A 14,738-nucleotide genomic window follows, 5' to 3' on the forward strand; every position below is an offset into this window, starting at 1 on the left:
TGACTAAATAAATTACCTGTATGACATGTTCAGTTTTCTCTGGCAAGAAGCCTAGGAAATCAAATCTGTTCCCGAACCTGGGTCTCCCGTTTGGCAAATGTAGTGCCTCCCTGCTGTTAAATCAGGTCAGCTCTCAGAAAAAAAAAAACCAACAAACCAGTTTCATATAACTATAATCAACACAGAGTAAATTCAGATAATTCAGCTGACATATGTTTATTGTAAAGACCATCAAGGAAATAATTTTAAAAGCACTTCATGTTGCATTAGGCTACATGTTGAGTGTTCTGTATATAGAGAAGATCAAACATTTTCTTTCTGTTATCCTGTATCAAAGTGAAATGTATTTGTTTTCTGTTGGGTCTAAGAAGATACTTTGGTTAAACATTTCATTGGTTGCATTAGAAACAGTTTTATGTATTTTGATTACCGTAGCTTAACGTAATTAATATTAATTTATAATTAACTGTTAGTTACTATTAATTATTCAGAACCTGCCCAGTCCCTTGGACTTTTTGGGCTCTGAAAGTGGAGAGAAAAGTCTTTAGAGGAATAATAAATCCTCTTATTCCATAGTCCTCATTTTTCTCCCTTTCTGCTCGCTCTGTTCCCCCGGAGATGGGAGGTGGGCGGTCAGTAGGAGGGTGGCAGCCTCTCCCTCCTGTGTTGCCAGCCCCGACGTGTGCCCCAGCCCCATGGCTTGTGCCCTGCGTGTGCCCCCTGCTCGCCCGTGTCGAGGCAGCCACCGTCTGTGGGGGAAGCACCAGTGCCAGAAGCCTCCCAGCTCCAGCCGAATTCCCTGCTCAGCTGCTCTCTGAGTTCCACCCCAGAGGCTCTTTTGTTTATCCGCTGTTACAAGCTGACCTGGACTGCACTGGGACTGGGGAGCATCTCCAGTCTTCTCCTGTCCGGCTTTCTTATGGTGGGTCTCCATCCCGAGGAAGCAGAGTGGCTGTTTTTCTTGGGGCAGGCTGTGCTTGGGCAGGTGGTTGCTCAGGCAGAGCTGCTGAAACCCTGAGCTCACCCCCAGCCCTCTCAGAGGGAGGAGGAGGAGGAGGTGCCAAGTGCCCCTGGAGGACCCTCCAGGCGGGTGCAGCACCAGCCTGTGAGCACTCCCTGTGCTGAGCTCCCAGCGGCCGACTTCGTGCCACTTATTATCCAAGGGGATTAGTAAAAAAAATGGGCATCAACAGCTGCTTTATAGTCTTACACAGTCTTCCCACCACCACCACTGACTAAATAGCTGCTGAATGATAGCTGGAGGCCTTGGCTGGAAGCTTTTTCCAACCCCAGGTGAATACCAGGTTGTCTTCCCTGGAGGAGTCCTGGGAAGATGGAGCTGTCTGAGCGGCTCTGCCCAGGGCTGCCCGACCCACGGGCCGTTAGGACTCACCTAACACCTTGTGCTCAGAGGTAGATGGCCTCAGTACGTGCTGTGCTTTCAAAGAGTATGTGCTTTTCCAGATCTTTTTAAAGACAGCTACAGTGTTGTTAATAATCGTTTAGTCATTCCAGAGTTTGCCTTTGTTCTAACAAGTGCCTTTGTTTCTTCGCTGCTCTGAGATGCATAGTGAATGCTTTTTCATCAAATTAAAAATCCTTCAAAACTCTGTTGTATGAGACAAATCCTTGAACCTCAAAATGCTCTTTATTTTCTGAAGTCTTCATCCAGTGTGCGCAATGCAGATTAAGAGGGCAAAGCAGTGAAGTGGGCTTTAAAAAATGGGAATCCAGTGCCTTCTTCCTCCAGGAATGACCTGAAGCAAGGGCCATAATCTCCATCTGCAGTGGCTCCTGCCTGCAGAAGTGACAGCAGTAGTGTTATCTGTCCTCAACTTTGTCTTATCAGTACAGGTTGCAGATACTGTCTGCTTCTGTAAAGGTACAGGATGTAACTCTGAAACGTTTCAGCTTGTGCTGTAATAGAAATAATTTCAGCTCTGTCAATGGTGAGGGTAAAGCCTGTCTTGTTCCTGTCGTAGCAGCTAGGTTGGTCAAAGTAGTTGTTAAGCTTGTTCTAAGCCTTTCTTTCTTGTCTTCTTCAGCCTGTGACCTGATGACCCTGGGGATCTTAGCCTTAGTGACATCCACTGGCTGTGCCTCGGCCAACGCCCTGCAGTCCCTGACGGATGCCATGCACATCCCACACCTCTTTGTACAGCGCAACACGGGAGGCTCCCCGCGCACGGCCTGCCACCTGAACCCCAGCCTGGAGGAGGAGGAGTACACGCTGGCCGCCCGGCCGCCCGTCCGCCTCAATGACGTGATGCTGAAACTGGTCACCGAGCTGCGCTGGCAGAAATTCATAGTGTTTTATGACAGTGATTATGGTAAGTGAAGTGGAGAATTTCAGATGCTATTAAATTGATTTAATTCTAACTGGGAGACGGGGAGGAAAATATAAAGGGAGGGGTGGATTATAACCTGGGTTTTTCATTGACAAAGAGGAAAGAGTTTCAAGAGGATGCAGGTCTTTGGTTTGAAGGAAAGGTTGCTGTGAAAACTAGTTCTCAGACAAGCAGCAAAGTTGCTTAGCAACACCAACCAAGACAGCCAAAGTTTGAGTCATCTCACACTTTTTCAGTAAAATATTAATAAAGTGTTGACATTGGTTGGCAAGGGGTCACGAAGCTGTGCAAGGAAGTTCAACATGGCCTCTACCCATTCCCAAAACCCACTTTCTATAAAAGCTGAGTATTGTTCTCTTTAAAAATTAATTTTCACAATAACTATTACCATTTTTTTTTCACATGCTTCCTCACGCTATTCTCCGTTTGGACTAAATTTCACAGTGACATACTTCCTGGCATCAAACCAAAAAGTAGAGTTAGCATTCTCACTGCAGCTGATGCATTTCCTTCAGCAAAATTTTTACTTTGGGCTGAAACTTGAAGAAAAGGAGTCTCTACCCAAGCAAATTTAGTACCTTATGGTGGGTGTAAAGAATCAATGAAAAAAATAAATCTCTCATTGTGCCAAGCTCTCGGAATGAAAGGGAACTGTGTGCATAATTATTCCCTACCCTCCCCATCTCAACTGATAGGAGCACTTTTCCATATGTCTAACTTGTGGTATTTTCGGCACTGTCATCTTAGGATATAGGATCTGTAATGGGGAAAATAAATTTTCTACAGTATGTTTTAAAACCGTGCAAACACTATTGGTTTAAAATGTGATGTGTAAGCTTTTGGCGTGGTGACTTACTATGAACAGAATACAAAGAAAGGAAGTTAAGGTTAAATTGCAGTTGGAAAAATAGTCTAATATGTATCTGAGGATATGGTTTAGATTTTATACATAGTCTTCTGCAACTGCAAAAATAGATCTTTATTTGCATTCTCCCTATATAATGACAGATTTTCAGTAGTGAATCAGAGAGAAGTAACGTCTTTGATGTTGGAAGTTGGGAGACTCGTGGTTTAAAAAAAACCCAACCACCACCAAACCAAAAGGTTATGCAAAGGGTCCTGACCTCAGAAGAGCTCTGAAAGTCTTGGGTGTGACTTTCTGTCCTCAGTTGTTAGAGATGTCACGTGCTGCTTCTTCAACAGGCACATTGAGGAAGATGAGGGTAATTTTAAGTAGGAAATCAACTGAGTCTGTAACATCCTTTTCATTATATGGGATTATTTTAAGTATGAGAAGTTGTCATAATACTTACAAACTGCAGACTCTAGCGTCCCAGCAAATAAACTGCCATGTGATTACTGTCCCGTGTAACGCTTGACCAGCGAGTGCTTTGAAAGCAAACACCACAGGGTATGTGGTAGGTGTTCTTTTGTGGCCTTCTGCTGGTGATAAAGGTGATATGTAGCAGAGGATTGGGTTTAAAAAGTTAAAATTTTTCTAACAATTTTTTTTTTTTTAGTTCTTGGATAAAATAAATCTTAAAAGGATGTCTTAAAACACGTTTTACGACATCCTTTTATAGTTACTGTTTCTCTTCTGCTGATTTGTAGCTTTAACCTTCTAAAACTGCTTGAGTTGGGGATCTTTCAACCCCTGGGAGTCTTGGCCCTGGGAGCACTTTATGTACAAACTCCTATCACCCGTTTTCCTTGGTAGCAAACCTGGTACTGCACTCTGGTATCGCATATTCCAGTGGTACATCCACGTTTCTTTGCCGTTTTCTGCAAAGGGTTAACATCTTGATACCAAATCCTGAAACCCTTAACTGAATTTAGAGGGTATGAATCATGATCAAAGTTATCTTTTATCACCACAGACTGACCTTCGGTCTGTACCAGTAAGATACTAAAAGGGGTTGGAAAATCGTTGCAGTCACTGGGTTCGTCCTGGTGGGAGAGCATGTTGTGTACTGCAGCTGCCCATGCACTCTTTCCTCTCCTCTTCCTCTCGGATGCCACAACCATCTCAGACTAATTCCACTAGAAGGATTTTTTTTCATAAAAATTTGGTGGGAGGCAGGATGAAGAAGCCAATTTTCCTTCCATAAAGAAGCCAAGTGGACCTCGCCAGCTCTGGGCAGGCTCTGGGGAGTCGGGATAGTTACCCTGGTTGCCAGCCCCTGGAGGCTGGGCGCAGGGGGAGCAGCCTGGCGCCAGCACGTGCCCGTTGCTTTCGTTAGTGAGCTCAGCAGAGGGGGGTTCCCGTGTCTCCAGCAGTGCTGCCCCTCAGGAGGGAGGTCACTGGACAGCACGTCTTTGTGATTACAGAGCGTTTCCAGCACTGGGCTTTTGTGGTTTTACTGGAATAAATGGTCCTTCTCTACCTGCTCTCTGGCAGTGACACTGTTCCCTTGAGTAATGTTTTAATTTGTCCATCTGCTGATCTCTGAAAAGCAGCCGATCCCTTGGTGTCCTCCTTGTGGAAACTGTCAGGTTTTCTGAAGACAAGACAACAGTGCGCAATTTAAAGGAGTCCCGTGTTTATAGTAGATGCTGTGCTATACTGGAGCTGAAAATTACTTACCCTTATGAATTACTCCTCCCTTATCAGACATACATTTTGGATTATAATTTCTGCAATGGTTAAATTAAGTAAAAGTAACAGACTTGGCAATTAGAAGTAAAGAGTACTCGCTGAACAGCCTAACGAGCCCCTTAATGTTGTTGTGCTTACAGTAAAATATGCCTTGTTTTATGCTGAAGTGACAGATAGAAGTCTGTATGCACAACTTCAGTGAAAGAATGTGGCCCTTTCCAGTAAGATGCGTTAAGTTCTGTAACAATTGGAGAGATTTCACAGGAAAAATGCAGAAGTTTTAAAGAAAAAAGATTGCTAAATGGAGATAATAGAAGCAGGGTACAAACTGTGGTATTGTATTTAATGTGAAAGCAGTTTTAAGATTTTTGTCATTGTGGTGAAGAAATGGATAATAGCAAGAAATGGGTCATAGTGTGGTGCTGGAGAAGTGACCTTCCCAAGGCCTCAGGCTCCATAGTTGGAGCATCCAAACTCTTCTTGATGATACATTGTTCTACTGAGCGGTACTAATGGGGGAAAGGTCACTTGATGCACATCCATCCGGTTCTCCTGTATTTGTGTAAAAAAAGGTTTCTACAGATACTGCATCTTCATGACTCGGCCCTTGTTTTTTCCATTTTCCTCATTGATGTTTTGTGCATAACTTCAGAAGTGCATGGGAAGCTGCTCCCCGTTGATCACCGTGGGAGCTTTTCAGCTGTTTGATACGAAAACGATGGCTGGGCACTATAGCAATTCAAGTCGTAGCTAAGAGAAGTCTTCTCTCTTGCTGATGAGTTGTAGAGCTGTTGGAGCTCGAGGCCAGAGTGAGATAGTCTGAGCCTTTGCTTTGTCTCTGCTACCATTGCCATGATCTTGAGAAGGCTTTCTATAGCCCCTGTGTGTTTTCCTTTCCCATCTGTGAAACGGGAAGAAAAACTTTCCTCCCAGCGTGACTGAATGGGTCTTAGAAATGTCTGTAGAAATTCTTTAGGCAGCAGAATTAAGTGGCACGTTTAGGAATAAGACAGTTCCACTGAGAGCTCAAGGAACCACAGTCATGGCAAATGCATTATTTTACTTTAAATACTTTTATAAAAATCCCAGACTAGATTATTGTATTTGATGTTAATTTTCTGGGGAAAGAAATGAATTGATCCTAAGTTTGTCAACAGCTGTCAGGTGACGCTCTGTGGATCTAGGTCTGCCCAACTGTTAAAGAACCTGCAACAGAAATCGGGTCTGTCGTATCATCGTAAAAACCTTCAGCTGTGCTGATGTGTTTTGAATTGCTTTTTCATCTACAAGAACATCTTTTGTGCCTCCATATGTTGTGTCAGTGTGTAAAGGCCTGCTGGGGGTTTAATTTTTTTTTTTTTTTCTGACCTCCTGGATATAGAAGCATCAGTAATCAGATTTTCCGACACAAAAATTGGTAACGTGGCACGTTTAAAATAATCTTACGGAGCTCTGAAATTGCTGTGGGTTAAAACCAGCCGGTGGTGCTCACAGTACGATGAGGTTGGGTAACGAACAGTTGTAAGTGTGTTTCTAGGGTGAGGAGATAAACAGATGTATAGTTAGAGGAAGGATATGAGAAGGATTTTGGAAGCTGGATGTGAAAATGAAAACAATGAGGAATACTGAGTCTTTTTTGAAGAGAGATGTGAGTAATAGCTATGTTTACAGTAGATGAATCGTACTGTTGAAAAACACTTTGTAGTTATATCAAGTCTCTCTGCTTTCCTACATACATGAACGTGTACCCATATTACGAAATGTGAGACAAAACAGATTTTTTTTTTTTATGACTCCATTTTGTCATTGAAAATGGTACTAGACCTGTGAAAGGGAGCTGTAATATTCTGAATTTTTCGTGTCAATAAGTGAGTGTAGTCTGGTGAAGAAAAGTGTGGTACAAAAGTTTAAAAGAAGAAACATTGGAAGGATTTTAGACCTTTCAAATCTATCTATGGAGCTTTGTTCCTACAGGAAAAAGAAAACCCACAATTTGTTGATTTACAATTTATTTTCAGGGTTGTTTTTTTTAAGATTATAGTTGAGATTAGAGTTGTGGGTTTTTTTTGTGATCATTGATGCCACATTAATTTTGAATGCTCCCTGATGAATCTTGCGATCTAGAAAGAACTTGGATTTCAGTGTGATGAGTTTCGTGGGAAGTTTTGTTTCCTACAGCAATTACATGGCAGTTTTGTTTCTGAGTCTTACCTGTCACGGGCCTCACAAATTTTGCACCACCTAGTTATTCACGCATAACCAGGGATACTGGATGTCTAGAATCCAGACAAAAATAAATTTCTACCTGTGAAAAAATGGACGAGTTTCCTGTGGAAAGAGCATCTCTTGTAACGTAATGTATCATCACCGTTGTTGCTGCAGAGAAGGCCAGGAAAGAAAGAATTCAGCCAAGTTATCCAAGTCCCGTGGGAAGTTTGTGATGCCATGGAGTAGAGGAAAAACAAAATTGACCTTTTACATTGAATTTGATCGGGAACCTCTTGAAGAAATGGTGTTTTGTGTTCCCATATTTATCCTTGAATCACTTTTCTGACTGTAGCAGCACTTAAAGTAATTGGCCTGCTTAAATCAAGCCTGAATTTTTTTCATTTTTTGATACTATCTTTTTATTTAGTAATGCATTGCAGTATATAACACTGAATGTAACTAGAGAAAGTCAATTTCACTTCAAATTGTTGCTTATAAATTAATTTTAGTACTTTGATTTTTAAGGTATATGAGTAAAGTCTGCTAACAGTGTGCTAAGTAAGACTTCCTCCTCTCTACCCCTCCCCTAATACCTAGCAGAACATTGTTTCCCATAAAAACTATTCACTAAATGCTCCGAGGGCAATGCCTGATATGATATACAAATGATTTTAAAGTGACAGTAATGCATTTATTCTGAATGGATGCTGTCATAGCCTACAGGGAAGTTCGGCGGTGGTAAAAGCCAGTCAGAGATCTTTGGACCAACAGTTTGGGCAGTTTCAGGCAACCTGTCCTGCTCATAAATTCAAGGCAAGTTAAGGAAATAAGTTCAACCTTGAAATAGTTTGAAATATGTTTTGCGTAGAGAGGATGCGAGTTCGTGTGAAAAATTTAAAATGCTGTGGAGTGATTCTTTCAAAACAGAAGGTTTGTGCTTTTTATTCGAAGTTGTTATTTTAAAAATCAGCCTGTATTTTAAAAAACTTCAGAAGTGCATATCTGGGGCGATGCTCATGAGAAAAATGAAATTCTTTATTAGAATCACTTTTCTACCAGTTTTTCAACTCAGTCATCTGGTTGAAAGTGAGCATTAATCTGGTCCTGAAAGCACTAGAAAGGACTCATCGTGCATTCTTTACTGTCTCTCTTTCGACTCAGAGTAACATTTTGGTGAAGAGTCTCCAGGATCAACTTTGCGGAGACGGGTGGCTGTTGATGACTCCGTTTTTTCCCTTTTATATTCTGAAACAGAGGAATGTTTCATAATACAGCACGCACTGTCTAAAGAAAGTGCAAAGTTCAGTAGCCTGGAACTGGAGTGTGCAAATTAATTTATTTGAACAGAGAGGTCTTTTAAAATTGCAAATGTCATCTGTAGAAGTGCCGAAGTTCTCGGACTTTCTTTCCCTGACTAATGGCAGTTTGAATCTCTTGACTTTTCAAGCCATGGCATAAGGCTAAACCGCTTGGGCGTGCGAAAATGGCAAGGATAAATGTGAGGATGATTTGGTGTACTCAAGCAGAGAATCTGAGGAAGCAATTTCAGAAGGTGTCACGGCCCGGACTGGAAGCCCAGAGAATCCCCATCGTTCTGTGATCCCCTTGGGTTAAATTAAGGTGAGACGGCACCAAACAACCAGTTTTACTTGTTTTTAATGTCTAGCTAGCTGTCCACAGCCAGGTTCCCCTCCTGGCCAGAGGTGTGCAGAGGTGGCAGAGTTTTGCTTTTCCTGGAATTGTGCTGTGCAGGCCTTATGTGCTCTCTGCATTTATGTTCTGTTGCTTCGGGAGTTATTTTAAGAGTTATTTCAATTGGGTAAAACAAAAATAGAAGCAAATGCATCATTAGACTGTGAAGAATGAAATAAAAAGTGGAGAAAAGAAGGCTTTGTAGTTTGGATTTTTCAGTCAGAGCTCATTAGGAATGTAATCTGGATATCTGAGTTCCATTTGAGTGATTTAATATTTGTCATGTTATTATAGCGTTTGTTTAAATGGAAATAATTTTTTTTTTTTTTTTTTTGTGTACAAATTGAGTAAAAAGGATTAGTCTCGTTACTGGGGAACACTGAGTCCTACAGAGATCCTTTTGAATACTGAATATTTTGTTTCCATATCTCTTGCTTTAGTAATCAAGACCCGAATAGGCTGTTTCTAACAAAAACATATGGAAGAATTGTGGAGGGCTTCAGGGAAGAGATGTAAATTAAGTAGGAACATCCCTCACAATAATTTCATTGATATTCCCAGCGGAGGGAGAGCTCTGAATGGAAACGCAGCTTCTGTAACACTCCTTGGTGGCAGTAGCTCAGTCCGTCACTTCCGAAGCCCTACAGGGTCAGGCGCTACTGACACTCCCCGTTTTCCAGCAGCCTATCCCGTCTCTCAGTCAGAGTCAAACCTTTGGCTGTGCAAATCTTCAGCTGTCACACAAGCAGATGTGGAAGGGAATTCCGGATAGTAATTCAGCTCTGGTACGTATTATGGCTGGTTCAAACTTCATTTCCAATGTGATCACCATTTCCTGTGGTCTGCCGCTGGCCGCTCTTCGCTTATATCATCAGCAAAATACCTTCCTGGTGGAGCACCCATGTAGAGTGGGGATAATAGAGAAGCTATGCCAGGGAAGACTGGTTGTTACGTTTATACCAAAAGACCAAAAAGTATTCAGTCCCCGAAATAAAAAATCTCTTCCTTGCATAACGGACCATAACCCAGAAAACTCATTTGTCCTAATGCAACTCCTCAGTGATTTTGAAAGTCATTTTGCTTTGGCCCACTGATATTAATATTTGATATTGCTAATAACGGGAATTAAGAGATATCTTGTCTTCCAAAAACCATATTATATCAAGGGAACTTTGCTAAGAAAGGAACAACCCATTAACTAGAACCAACACTTCTCTGTAATCACCTTTATCCTTCAAATGACAGAATCTTCACAGGAAGGAACTGTCTGTCTTCCATTTATTTTTGTCAGTAAGAATATGAATTCCCCCTGCTGTGGAAGAATAATTAAAGGTCAGATTCTGGCACCGTATTCCTAAGTCGGCACAGCCTGAGCACCGACACCTAACCAGGTACCCCACCAGGCACTTTTGGTGTCATAGAAATCCTGTTGGCTGACGGAACAGCAGCGTGCTTTAATTTTGAGTGAAAATCTTCCCTGTTGCTATGCATTAAGGATGTTGTGTTATGATTACCTTGTATGGAAGTATATATGAGCTCATCAGATTTTATTAGGGAAAAAAAAGTAATAGATTGGACTGTGGATATTTGCCTCCAAACGACAGTTCCGGTGCCCAAAGTGCACTTTCCTTTTAGCAAGTAATATTTGGTGATGTGGTCTGCCTGTGCTGTACAAAATAGTATCTGTGGGAGTCTTTGTGGTGGTTTATGTCTTTTCTTCTCTCCTTTCGTGTGCAGCCACGTACGTCTGGACAAGCTGTAATTAAATGAAAGAATATATGATAGTATTAAAACAGGAATAACGAGGGCAGCCTTGCAGTGGGAAGGGTGGGAGGCAAAGAGGGACGCTTCAGGTGTTGGGTTATTGGCCAGTTAGTGGGGTTGACTGAGTAGTGATGTATTTGAGTCTTTCTCTCAAATTCTACTTGCATCATTAGGAACAAAATTCCCAATAATGGTAGAAGGCATTGGAAGCCCAGAGACAAGTGAGTTTGGCAAGTGCAGCCACCCTGAGTAACCATGGAGCGGCTGCGGGGAGATGGTACGTTGGTGGGATGGCACCAGGGGGTGGAAGTGGCTTTGTTGGAATCTCAGACTGTCCCCTTCCTGTTCGGATTACTGTAATTTAACCAGTTAACTTTGAATCTGGTTTAGTAACATCTGTTGTGCAACAGTAACAGACAGCAAATTAGCTAATTAGCGATAATAGAAATCTTGAATGTGTTTTGGTTATGTCAGAGAAAAGACATTTTGCCAAAGTAGGTGGTTAGTGCAAGAGAGAGCTCCAAATTCCTGCTGTGCAAAAAGGTTGGACCGTGAACTCAACTGAAAGCAAAGAATCAACCCAGCAGCAGCAGGGACTCGGGTCTGACATCAGAAAATCCCAAGAGAAAAGAGTCTTATAGAAGATTCAAGGGTATTAAAAGCTTTAATCAGACATTGTTAAACATGAAGTAATCCAGACATCAGTCACAAAGTCACGGGACTCATGACTGCCATTGCTCAAGAAAGGGTTTGGTTCTAATTTTTTTTTGTGATTAATTTGTTTTGTGCGTTAATTAACCTTTTGGGTTTCATCTTCCTCAGCTGATGTCAGGAAGGCTCATTGTTACTGTTATATTGTAGAATGGGTTGGGATGGCGTAAACCATCTCCGATAGAGTTCTAAAAGCTTTGGTCTAAGCTAAAAGCAGTCACTGTGCTGCCTTACGATCTGCCACAAATTGAATTTAGCCACGGTTAATGCAAGATCTTCCTTTCTCTTGTTCACTTTTTTAAATTCCTCTGAAGGTGGCTCGTTCCTTTGCTTGGGACTTCACGGAATTTATTCCTCTGGGCACTGTGGCCATTAATCACTTCATAGTAAAACCAAACAAATTTGAGACCCTTTTGCTGCAGAAGGGCTGGCAGTGCCACCTGAGGGGAAGGAAAATCCTTACAAAACTACTTGTCTGGAGCAGGGGGAGTAGGTGAGAAGCTCTGACCCTTTGTGGGAGAAGAGCGCATTTTCATCGCAAGTTTTTAATATTAATGTCGAAAGAAAGGTTCCCCTTGCTATCTAGCAAAACAAGAGCTAATTAGATTTTTGTTTCTTAATAACAAAGAAAGCTTAAACATTAGAACACCAGGAGAACCATCTGGGGATTCTGAATGATTGTTTAGAAAACGAAAAGCCTGATTGAATTTCCTCTTATTTGTGGTCACTGCTGTTTTTTCAAGTATTGCTCCACCAGAATCTGTAGTGACAATTTTTTTTTTTTTTTTGGTCATGGATTTATTAGAAAATTAGGAGGTAAGAATACCTATGGCTTTTGTGTGTAAATGTGAGTGGGTTTGGAGATGTTTAGATCAATGTGTTCCTTATTTGTTCCCCTCCTAACTGAAAAAAGATCCCTTGGTTGAATGCTGCTGTGAGGAATTGGTATTGATTTGAGTATTCTCTTTAGCAAAACATGCTAACAAAAATCTGCAGCTAAATGGGCGCTTTTTTTTTTTTTTTTTTCCCCCCCCTTAATAATGATTTACAGACTGGAAATTGGCAAGCAAAAGGAGACCTGTGGGGATATATGCAAATAGCTTTGTTTTCCCACTTGTCTTGGGTGGGAGGATAGCTGGGTTTTATTTAGCTAATTCTTTATGTGCTAAAGAGATGTTTTGTTAGAGGAAAATATCCTTTTTAATTTATTGTAAGGAAAAAGAAAAGACTCTCATGATAACGATCTGAAAGAAGGATTTTAAACATTTAGTGTTTATTGCTGTTAATTACTGTGGTAATCACACATGGCAATGTGTGATGTTAATTCCTAGTTTGTTTATTTGAAACATGTAGACGCATCCACAAGCAAGATTTTCATTAGGAAATCTTGTGTAGGGCATAGCCATGTCGTCAGACACCAGAATCTCCTTACAGCCTGTCTTACTGGGGGGGGGTCTGTCTTACAGAACTTGACACGTTGATATGAAATGTCGTATGTTTAAACCAAAATGAAGCCAAAATAGTCCTTAAAGGCCACAGAAACTGGCAAGATGCTTCATCTCTATTCATTGAACTTCATTTAATTCCCAAGGAGTTTTTGGAGGCCCGACAGGGAGATGACCAAGTTTCATTTGCTTTTATTGTCATCCAAGTGCTTGGTCCAGTGACTGCTTTGCCTTTTGAATATGTTTTTACTAAAGCCTTTTTAAAAAATGTGGCCAAATGTAATTTTACTGGAATTTACTCCTACCAACCACGTTTGCATGTACATGTTCTCATCATTCCTGTTAATCCTGACCCCAATCAGTCAATCAGACTTCAGTGTACCTTGTTCTTATCGATCAACTTTGCACTTGGCCTTCATCAGTCCGGTTTACATCCATAGCCTGTAACCTTCCAGTTACCACATGGATTGCAGCAGCCCTAACTTAGTAATGTTCACATCCCTCTTGCTGTTAAGTTTTCCACAGCTTTTCTCTTGCTCCCAAATGCTCAAAATATTCAGATCTCAGTGTATGTCTGTGTAGTTTTAGATTTGTTTGCTTTTTAGAAGTGATAGATATCACAAAAAACGTTCATGGCTGTGGTGAGGGCTGAGCCGAAGTCCAGCCCCTAGTGTTTCTTGTTATGATGGCAGTAACAGGAGCCAACCTAAAATCTATCTGTTTGTTTCAAACAAACCTCTTGAGAATTCCTACTTTTAAAGAAAAGATGGCATGGCCCTACTTCATCATCAGCTTTGGAAAGACACTCTGATTATTAACTTCGTAATAGGGATTTGTTCGTTAACATTCCTGTTGGAGGAGGCTCTTCCTCCTCTCTTTGACACTTTGACCCTGAGTGCTCAATAAAACAAGGGATTATTGAAACAGTGGTTGTTTTTTTTCACAATACAAGCTTCAGGAGGGACCTTACTGTACTCACGAGCAGTTATGTTCTCCTTATTTTATGGGCGAGGAAGTTTGATCAGTATTTATTAAGTTTGAAACGGCTTCTGCGTTCATTTGCGGTTCATCTGCCAGCCATGCACTTTGCAGTGAGCACGTCTCTCTAAGGTACAGTCTCTGTCTCTGCACTTAATTCACACATTGGGGAAACGGAGCCACCCCTATTAGAAGTAATTGGTAAGAAGCCGTAACTCCTGTCGTGCGATGGAGTGAGGCTTACATCTCACTTGAGTTGCTGAGGCTGCGTGTTAGAGCCTTCGGAGTGATCTGCCTTTCTCCCTTTGTGATCACGCTTCGCTTCAGAGGCTTCACTGAAATGTAAATCTCGTGGACTGTGTTACAGCTCTGTCCTCCTTTCCCTCTCGACATGAAAAGCTGCGGAGTCATTTGGGCTGCATTAATCAGGGGCTAATCAGGAGCCGGTTGCTTTCCCTTCCCTGCAGTCTGCACAATTAGGGACATGCCTCTGAGAGCGCCTGCTTGTACTGTGACACAGCAGCTAACAAAGCAGAGCCAGCCTTTTGGAGAAAGGGCTGTTTATTTTGCATGTCTGGCTTATGGCCGGCCACCTGTTGCTGAGATTAATTGGTAACGTTGAGGATCAGGATGGGAAAGGAGGAAAAACGGGATAAACCCTCATGCACCGGCACCCATGAACGTACGGGCTTAGACTGTTTCGAAGGCTGCGTTCTTGTGTTTCTGTTCATGTCTCCATCCTGCATATCAGCATGCAATACAGCTCTACATTACCTAGTCACACACGTATACGGAGCAGCGTACGCAGAAATGTGTACGGACCTGTGTAAATAAAGAGCAAAGACCGTCTGTGCTTGCACTGGTGAACGTCAGTTACTTGGAGTCTGCAATGAGAAATTCAGCTTCAGAAAAAAACTGTAGGAGCGGGAGTTTGGTTTGGTGTCATTTAAACACATTAAAAACCATGAATCTTTTGGGGAAAAAAAAAAATAATGC

At 41.8% G+C, this 14,738-nt stretch overlaps 1 protein-coding gene across 1 annotated transcript in view; it reads left to right on the forward strand.

Moving 5' to 3' along the window:
- GRID1 (glutamate ionotropic receptor delta type subunit 1) overlaps positions 1-14,738 on the forward strand; it is a 537,830-nt gene that overhangs the window by 256,344 nt on the left and 266,748 nt on the right. Inside the window, exon 3 of the mRNA XM_026851878.1 lies at positions 2,046-2,330. Coding sequence (XP_026707679.1) covers positions 2,057-2,330 — 274 coding nt within the window. The 5' untranslated portion in view covers positions 2,046-2,056. The remainder of the gene's footprint in view (positions 1-2,045; positions 2,331-14,738) is intronic.

The sequence above is a fragment of the Athene cunicularia genome, assembly GCF_003259725.1.
Source record: "Athene cunicularia isolate RWA chromosome 6 unlocalized genomic scaffold, athCun1 chr6_part2, whole genome shotgun sequence".
NCBI classification, from domain to species: domain Eukaryota; kingdom Metazoa; phylum Chordata; class Aves; order Strigiformes; family Strigidae; genus Athene; species Athene cunicularia.